The sequence below is a fragment of the Alexandromys fortis genome, unplaced genomic scaffold (genome assembly GCF_014885135.2).
Source record: "Alexandromys fortis isolate MF-2015 unplaced genomic scaffold, M_Fortis_MF-2015_v1.1 scaffold_6, whole genome shotgun sequence".
Taxonomy (NCBI): Eukaryota; Metazoa; Chordata; class Mammalia; order Rodentia; family Cricetidae; genus Alexandromys; species Alexandromys fortis.
In genome coordinates, this window is record NW_026067902.1 from 18,064,465 (window position 1) to 18,074,218 (window position 9,754).

General features: G+C 39.4%; 1 protein-coding gene across 4 annotated transcripts in view; it reads left to right on the forward strand.

Moving 5' to 3' along the window:
• Window positions 1–9,754, forward strand: part of Ttbk2 (tau tubulin kinase 2) — a 127,834-nt gene that overhangs the window by 35,634 nt on the left and 82,446 nt on the right. For all 4 annotated transcript variants that reach the window (XM_050134427.1, XM_050134426.1, XM_050134428.1 and 1 more), the window contains one exon: window positions 2,110–2,257. In XM_050134427.1, coding sequence (XP_049990384.1) covers window positions 2,110–2,257 — 148 coding nt within the window. The remainder of the gene's footprint in view (window positions 1–2,109; window positions 2,258–9,754) is intronic.

A 9,754-nucleotide genomic window follows, 5' to 3' on the forward strand; every position in this document is an offset into this window, starting at 1 on the left:
AAGGTTTTGTCAAAGTTAAACAAATTACTGTTCTACTAAGGACCCAATATAGATTTAAAAAAAAATTCTGTCATTTATTTGAAATTATTTTGTGTATCAAATAATAAGCCATCAATCAAAATAATAAAGACATACCCTTAGTACTTACTATGTTTTGTTTGTTTGTTTGCTTTGAAGCAGAGTCTTATGTTGTTCTGCTTGTCCCTGAATACCTAGGCTAAGGTACCCTCCCAGCTTTCTCTTTCAGAGCAGCTAAGTTTTTGTTTTGTTTTGTTTTTTGAGACAGGGTTTCTCTGTGTATCCCTGGCTGTCCTGGAACTCTCTCTCTCTGTAGACCAGGCTGGCCTTGAACTCGCAGAGATCTGCTTGCCTCTGCTTCTGGGGTGCTGGGATTAGAGGCGTGAACCACCACTGCCTGGTTTTAGTTTTTAAACTTACATTAGGTTTTATTTAGTGGACAACATACAAAGAATCACAAGTACCAGCTAGAGCCCTACAAAGAGCAGCACACTTCACTGCATAGATCTGGCACCTGGTCTATCCCATGCTCACCCTGTAGTTCCTTAACTTACTCCTTCTTATCACCAAACAAATTTAAAATGACTACGGCTTAAACACACAAAACAACCTTTGTAAATAAGCTGTAATTATATAGTTTGGACTTTGTTAAGCACTGTATAAAGAAGAAGGTTAAGTGACCTCTCCTTGAAGAAGCCTACTTCTGTCGAGTGAGACAGGACAGCAGCTGTGGGAAGTTAAGCAACACGAAATTGGATTTGGTGTGCTCTTCCGTAATCCTAGCACACGGGTGGTGCAGGCAGGAATATCAAGAGTTCAAGATCACTATTGGAGGCCAACCTGGATGAAAACCCAGTTTACCCAGCATCGTGTGGGATGCCTTTTTGGCCAGTCTGATCTACATAGTAAGTTCCAGAACAGCCAGGGCTGCAGAATAGAGACTTTGTCTCTGAACAATAGAAAGTTACTCTACAAACTTAAAAGTCAGTGATAAGCTAAGGTATGGCCTGATAAAATTGTTAATTGAAAAAGTAAACAAATAATTTTCATAGAAATTCAGATGATAAATTGGCCTAAGGGGCTGGGTGTGTAATTGAGACCAGGCTATGCACCTGATGTGCACCACAAGAAGAAAGGGAAGGAGGACTAGAGCATAGATAAGGGCATCAGTGAGAATGCCAGTGGAGAGTAAGCAGGGCATGACAAGAGCATGGGCTTTTTGGAAGCTTTAGGATTTTGGGCCTCATGTGTTTAGTAATGACTCCCTACATTACCTTGCGTTACGTTCCAAATGTTTGCTTATATTATAAGAAGAAATGGCTTCAGGAAGTGGAGACCTGGTTTATTGCTGCATCTTGCGTAAAGTATATCACCCACCCCAGATTTTCAGAGCCCTTTACAGGTCTAATTGTGACTAGCTTTCAGAACCTGTTTATGATACTCAAATATTCTGATGTTCTCCAATTAAGTTAGCATTTAAAGTGTTTGATGAAAGCAATTAAGTTGATTACAGCTTATTATTTGAAGTGTAGATGTATAGTAGTGTTTGCTCTCTGAGATCGTGTAGAACTGCTCTTTGCTTGTTGTGTGGATCCTGTTAGTCCTGCCTCAGAGAGGAGAATGAACTGGATGCTAGCTGCTCATCCCATTCTTCAGCCTCCCTCCTTACCTATAGACCAGATTGGTTCTGTATAAGATTTTAAATGGCAAAAAGATTTCATTGATTAAAAAGTCTGCAAATGAAATTAGATTTGACTAATATGGCTATTGAATGGTATTTATAGGAGTTGATTCTTTTGGATACTGTGGGTTTTTTTTTTTTGACAATTTCGATGCTAGCTGTAAACCTTTAATAATTGTTTATAACTGAAATAATGTAATTATTTCTGTAGACAAATCTAGGAAATGTTGTTGATATTATCTCCGGGCAATTGTTTTCCTCTTGCTGTATAAATAATTTAACAATATTGAAATCATTTATTATAAAATAGGACTAGTAAAATTACATGTTTTCTAAGTGTAAACGTGAGTTGGCTTCCAATTAGAATCTTTGCATATTTTGAATGTGTTCTTGTTTTGTTTTCTGCACAGTTAAGAAAGATTGGGGGTGGGGGCTTTGGAGAAATTTACGATGCCTTGGACATGCTCACCAGGGAAAATGTGGCACTGAAGGTGGAGTCAGCTCAGCAGCCAAAGCAAGTCCTGAAGATGGAGGTTGCCGTGTTAAAGAAACTGCAAGGTAAGCTTGTCGAATGACATGCAGTGAAGTTTTGTATGACGCTTCTTAATTGCTCTAATCTTCCCTTGTTACGTTCACTACACTAATGGACTGCTCTGGTGTCAGTGAGGTATAAACATGCTGAGTATGTTTGTGTTGAAAGCTTTGTTATGTAATAGAAATATGCGATTGTTAAGAGTAATTGGGGCTTGGGGTTAATTCCTCTTCATGGTAAGGATGAGAGATAGATAATTAGAGTCACCCCACTACTTTAGAAAGTGTTATCCTAAATCTGCTATGGTAACATTTGAATCTTCTTTTGAACCAATCATAAAATACCTCTGAGACATTTCTTCATTTGCCTTTGTATGTTAAACATTCTTGAATCTCATCATGGAAGCTATCTTCAAATCATACTGCAGGATGGATTAAAAATGCTAAGTAAGGCTTTGTGTGTTCTCATTAACTTTAGTTTCAGAGCATAGCTTATCATATTTGAAGTTCATCTTACTACTACTCAAGTACCTATATTTTTTCTATAATGAAAAATCATTTTTTTCTAACTTCAATCTAATAGTCATGCAAACCCCTGAATGTGTTGATAATGTCTCATTATCTCTGTCTTTAATATGGTACATTGGTATTAATATCAAAGATACATAAGGTTGATGACTAATTTGTTCTTTGTTCTAAGATTTTCAGTTGTCCAAGTTTCTCTACCAGTTGTTTAATTGGATTGTGATGTAATGCTAATAAAATAATGTTCGAAGTTGATTTTAGCTCATATTTAGCTTTCCCATGGCACAGTACATTAGGAAGATAGTAGATCACTCAGCCCTAATTGTCACTGCTAAAAAACAAAGAATCAGAAAAGGAAAAAACAGAAAAGGATGGCTCTTTCACACACACACACACACACACACACACACACACACACACACACACATACACACAGTTTTTCTCAACTCATTGTAGAAGCCATCGGGAAGTGCTGCTGGGATTGCCTTCCCAGGGCTGCTCCCACAGGGGCACAGATACTGGCAGAGCTCTACCTGGTCAGTGTCACTTCACCATTCTCTGTCCTTGGCGCGGGGGCGTGTCCTGTGAGACAGGAGATATTGCTGCAGCTCTTTCAGGGCTTCTCCTAGCTACTTTGGCCTTGATTTGCTTAGGATCCGTGTGATAAAGTTTAAAGATAAGTCTAATACCTTTTATAGGTAAAACTGTTAGACATTGCACTCTTCTTTTCAGTTTGTGATTTAAAAGTTACTGTCTAAATGTTTTTCTTGTCTGCTCAGACCTTTATGAACCTTGTTCCTCAGAACTTCTTACTTTCCACAAATGAATAGCTTTTTAGTTTTCTGGTCTATATTTCAGTGAGGTCATCCTTGACCCTCTTGTTTTGGCTTCTTAATGTAAGCCTCCTGCATACTTTGTTTAGTACCTTGTTGTTGTTGTTGATAATGCTCCACATCTGGACCATTGGGGACATTTTTGTGGTGCTGAGCTATTTTTACTTTGCTGGTGGCATGAGGGGGCATGGAGTGACTCCAGTATGTAAGAAAACTGGAGGCTAACTTCTTATGAGATTAGTCTCCTGTATCCCAGACTGACTGACCTATGGTTGCCAAGGATGGCCTAGAGCTTCTGATCCTCCTGTTTCCCATCTCCTAAGTGATGGGATTACAGATGAATGCTACTATACCTGGCTGACCATGGAAAAAAAATAAAAGAAGCTTCTCTGGCTAGAGCTGACAGGAGCCCTAAACTGTAGGCACAAACATAGTTGTTTAGAGGGTAGATTGGCATATCATATCCATTTAGCAAAACTACAAGAGTATCTTCCCCATTAAGGTTTATCACCTTCATAGCCAGCCACAGGCTTTGACCTATTTTAAAGTACCAGATGTAAGTGGCATTAACTCCAGTCTAAAGTTGGTTCCATAACACAGTTCTTGAGAAAATAATTATAAAAAGGAAGCCTCGTAACAGACTTGCCAGTGTTGCAGTGGTGGTCTCAGTTTGCCTGGCCAGTTGGTAATATTGCACACAGGGTCCACCACTGAGTAAGACTGAGGATGACAGTTCTCTCCTGGTAGCCCTACCTGGCTCCTTCTGGTAGTGTGAAGGCTTCCTAGCAGGGATGAAGCTTTCCAGCCCAGTCTGGCTTGATTTTTTTCTGTATCTTGTGCCCAAAGCTAGTGATGTCTTCGACAATAAGGGTTTGCCATCTAGTTCTAGTGGGCAGCTACCACTAGCAATAAGTTGTACTATTTTGTAGGTTTCAGGATCCTCCCTGATGAACAACTTTTCAGGATGTAGCCTATCCCTGACACTGGAACTTTTATTTAATAATCATGGTTTCTAAGAACATCTTTATCCCCTCAAAACAGGAGAGGTTGTTATTTCATTGACATTACTTAAATTTTTTTTTTTTTTTTGGTTTTTTGAGACAGGGTTTCTCTGTGGCTTTGGAGCCTGTCCTGGAACTAGCTCTTGTAGACCAGCCTGGTCTCGAACTCACAGAGATCTACCTGCCTCTGCCTCCCGAGTGCTGGGATTAAAGGCGTGCGCCACCACTGCCCGGCTTGACATTACTTAAATTCTTAAATTTTTACAAAAGATTTGTGTGCATGTGTGAGACACAGAGGGGGGGGGGAACGACGACAGAAGAGGACGTTGGATTCCCTAGAACTGGAGTTATAGGTAGTTGTAAGCCTCTTTATGTGGGCTCTGGGAACTGAATTCTAATCTGATGCAAGAGCAGAAAGCTTTCAACCATCATAAGCCTCATTAAGTTGTGGTTTTTGTTTTTCGAGACAGAATTTCTCTGTGTAGAGTTTCCAGGCTGTCCTGGAACTTACTCTATAGACAGGCTGGCCTTGACCTCAGAGATCCACCTGCCTCTGCCTCCTCAGTGCTGGGATTAACGTTGTGTGCCACCACCGCCTGAAAAGAAGCATTGGTATTCTTTGAAGGTCTGATAAAATTTACCAGTAAAACTATCTGAACCTTTTCTCCTTTTTAGTTGGGAGTTTTAAAATATCATTTCAGTCTCACTGTTTGTTATATATTTGTTTAGATTGTCTCATTTTGATTTAATTTGGCACGTCTTATTTTTGGACCCTAGAGTCCAATCACTGAGGAGGAGTCGCCCCAAGAGACCGCCTCTCACACCACAGCTGCTGTAAAAGCATGAGGATTTTATTAATTCTGTCATGACAGGGTCTTTCAGCATTCGAGGAGCCAGAAAGACCCCCGAATGGCTGGTACAGGCTAGTTTTAAAGGAAAAAGCCACAGGAACAAGGGGGGGGGGTGTGTGTGGGTTGTTCTGTAACTATTATGATTGGCTTATTTAAAAGAGCTATTACCAATAATTGGCTGGAGAACAGTTGCCAGATCAGATGAGGTAAGGGGGAACTTCTGAGGGCCACTTTGCCCCTTTCACAGGGACTGAGTCAAAACACCAGGAACTGAGTCAACACCACACCTAAGGGTTATCTTGCCCCTATTCAGGGAGATGGAAAGTTCCCAACATCTTGGTAGTGCATGTGTAGCTGTTATGACCTTGGTTCCCAGGAGAGGGGGAACACTACTGCTGAGAGGCCTCAAAATTGGCCTCAGAGTTGTCAGAAATGGCTTTAGAGTTATTTTAGAGTTCTACAGTATGCATCTAGAAATTAATTTTCTTAGACTTTCCAATTTATTGACATTATGATTTCAAGGGAAAATGTAGTGATATTCTGAATTTCATTGGTATCTGTTGCAATGACTCACCTTTCATCTCCATTTGTATTAATTTACACCTTTATTTGATTTTGACTAAGAATTAACAATCTTGTTTATTTTTCAGTTAACCAACTTTTTGTTTCATTAAGTCATTGTATTTTGTTTGTTTCAATTTCATTAATTTCTTTCCTGATTATATTGATGTCTGTCTACTTATTTGAGATTTGACTTGTTCTTCTATTTCCAGGTCCCTTAGGTGTATCATTATTTATTTGAGAGTTCTCTGATTTCATAATGTCTTTTAGGATTACTTTCATTGTATCCCACAGTTTTGGTGTGTTGTGTTTTCATTTTTATTTGATATTAGGAATTTTTAATTTCTATTTTTCATTATTCAATAGTGTGTTGTTTAATCTCTATGAGTTTGTGATTTAGGGATTTTCTTGTTGACATGCAGTCTTACTCCATGATGTACAATACAAATAATTATTTCAGGACCGGGCAGTGGTGGCACATGCCTTTAATCCCAGCAGAGGCAAGCAGATCTCTGTGAGTTCAAGGTCAACCTGGTCTATAAGAACTAGTTCCAGGACCCGCACCAAAGCTACAAACAGAGAAAAACCCTGTCTTGAAAAACAAAACAAAAAAAAAATTTCAGTTTTTTTTTTTTTAAGTTTGTTGAGACTTGCTTTTTGTCCCAGTGTGTGATCTATTTTAGAGAACGTTTCCTGGGCTGCAGACAAGAGCATGTGGATAGAGTGTTTTGTAGAGGTCTGTTAATCCACTTGATCTTTAATGTCATTTAATTCACGTATTAGTCTCTGTGGGGAAGACAAGTTAGTTGATGAGTGTGGGGTATTCAGGTCACCCACTACTGTTGTGCTAGGGTTAATCTGTGGCTTTGTCTTGTGAAATTGGATACACTTGTGTTCAGGGCATATACGTTGGGATTGTATGTCTTCTTAATGGATTTTTCCCTAATCAGCATTTTTATCTTTCCTAAGTTAGATTAGAAGTCCATTTTGTTAGATATGAGAAGAGTAACGCTTGTTTCCTAAGTTCATTTGATTGAAATACCTTTTTTCATTTTATTTATTTGTTTGTTTGTTTGTTTTTGGTTTTTGGTTTTTTGAGACAGGATTTCTCTGTGTAGCAGTCCTGGGACTTGATTTGTAGATCAGTCTGGCCTTTAACTCACTGAGATCCTCCTGCCTCTGCCTCCCGAGTGCTGGGATTAAAGATATGCACCACAACTACCTGGCCCCTTTTTTCATTCTTTACCCTAAGGTAATGTCTGTCTATTGTGTGAGGCATATGGTTTCTGCATTTGACCCAGTTTACTTGTCTGTCTTGACTGGGGGATGGAGACCACTAATGCTCCGAGTTATTGTTGAAACGTGTAGTGATTGCTGTCATTTTGTTGATTTCTTGCATAACCGATATTCTGTGTCATTTATTTCATAGATGGTTTTTTTCTTTTAAGTTTAAAAGATTTTTCAAGTATTTTTTGTAGATCTGGCTAAGGGTCATAAATTCCTTTAGTCTACTTTTATCATAGAAGCTGTATTTCTCCTTTAGTTACAAGTTATCTTTATTGGGTGCTGTAGTCTAGATTGACAGTAATTAATTGTCTTTCAGAACTTGAAATAGGGCCAATAAAATAGATAGCTCAGTGGATAAAGGCTTTTACTAGCTTGGATGACCTGAGTTCAATACCAAAGTCCCACATAATGGAAAGAGCTGACTTCTTCAAGTTGTCCTCTGGCCACCACACCTGCCTTGGTGTTCACACCATCACCACACACATTAAATAAACAAATGTAATTTTTAAAAGATGAAATAATAACTAGAAAATACTGTCCGTGTAGTTCTCCTGACTTTTAAAAAGTTGCAGTTAAACAACTCTTAGTCACCTGCCTTTATATACGACTTGGTTTTCTCTCTTGCTGTGTTCAGTATATTTTCTTGGTTATAATTTAATATGACAGGTAAGGTTTTGGTTTTGTCTGATGTCCTAAATGTTTCACATATGAATTGGCATATCCTTTCCTAACTCTGGAAATGTTCCTGTTCTTTTAAAAAGATTGATGTCATTTATGTATGTGTTTGTGTGAAGGGGCTGGCAGAGAGGCTAGATAGTGTTGGAGCTGGAATTTCAGATGGTTGTGAACCACCATGGGTGCTGGGAACCAATGCTGCTGCTCGGCAAAACTAGCAAACGCCCTTAGCCAATGAACTGTCTCTCCAACCATTGGATTAAAAAAAAAAATGATTCTTTTAAAAATATTTTTTGAAATGGCTCAGCTGTTAAAAACAAACTAGTCCAGGACCCTAGTTTGGTTCCTAGCACCCTTATGGCAGCTCATAACTGTCTATAACTCCAGTTCCAGGGGACCTCATGCCTTCTGACCTCCATAGGTGCCGGCCACATATATGGTGCAATACATACATATAGGCAAAACAATTAGAAATAAATTTTAAAACATATTTCCTATGCCTTTATGACTTGATTATTCTGCTATGATTTTTATCTACAGATCTTTTTATACTTGTCACATGTCCTGGGATTTCATGGGAAGCTTCGGATTCTTTTATCGTTGTTCTTGTTTGATCGGTCCTGTTCTTCTGCCTTGTCTTCAGGCTCATATTCTGGCCTCTCCTTCATCTACAGAACATCTTATATTTGACTTCTGTTCTTTATTTCTCTATATCAGATTTTTTAAATCAGCATTTCCTTTGTTAATTTCCCCTTTCTTATCTTACATTGCCTTCCTTACTTCATTCAGCAATCTGTGTTCTCAATCAGGAGCTTCTTTTCTTCTTTGAATATACTTACTCTTTGAGCTATCAGTTTGGGACTACATTTTAAAAGTCACTCTCACTGGGCAGTGATAGTGTACACCTTTAATCCCAGCACTTGGGAGGCAGATCTCTTTGAGTTCCAGGCCAGCCTGGTCTACAGAGCCAGTTCCAGCAAAGCTACAGAGAAACCCTGTCTTGAAAACAAACAAAAAGTCACTTTAATTAATTGCCATCACTGTAGGGTTTTTATTTTTCTTGTTCCTCATGTTGCTTCATTGGACTTTATACATCTAAAGTTTTTTCTTTGTTTTAGACCTGAGGAAAAAAAACATTTCCACTACTGTCTGATTAAAGCAACCTGTATTTAGATGTGTATAAGGGACTGGCCAGACTACTGCCTCCCACTAAGTCAGGATTTCAGAGAGCAGGTCCCTCACTGGCTTTTGAGGTCCATTTTATGGGGCAAGGTTAGGGTTGATAGAAAGATAATTGACTGTTAGCACCTGGGCAGACAAGTGGGAGACTCAGGCCTCAAGGCTGCCTGTGGGGTAGATGTTATTCTTGGGTCCCTGCCCTAGCCACGCCCACTCCTATAACCTCTGACCCGCCCATCGCCATCTTGGGACCCCTCTCTCTCTTTCTGCTTCCTTAGCGTGTGCACGCGTTTTCTCTGTCTCTCTCTTCTTTTATCTCCCCTCTCTCCTTTTATCTCTTTTCTCTGCCTTTCTTTCTCCCCCTTCCTTAATAAATACTTATGGCTATTACCTGTGTTTACGCGTCTGTTACCTGCCGCCACCGTGGGCCAAGGAAGCGTGCCCTCCTGTAGCCGCTTTCCCAAGGCGGGCTCCGCCAGCCCGCCTGGGGACCGTTTGTAGCCTCTCTCTAATCGTTTTTTTTAAGAATAACAGTAGATATGTACAAGAATACATCGTGTGGAAGGGGAGTCATCAAAGTGTCTTGGAAGACCCTTTTTTTTTTCTTTTTTT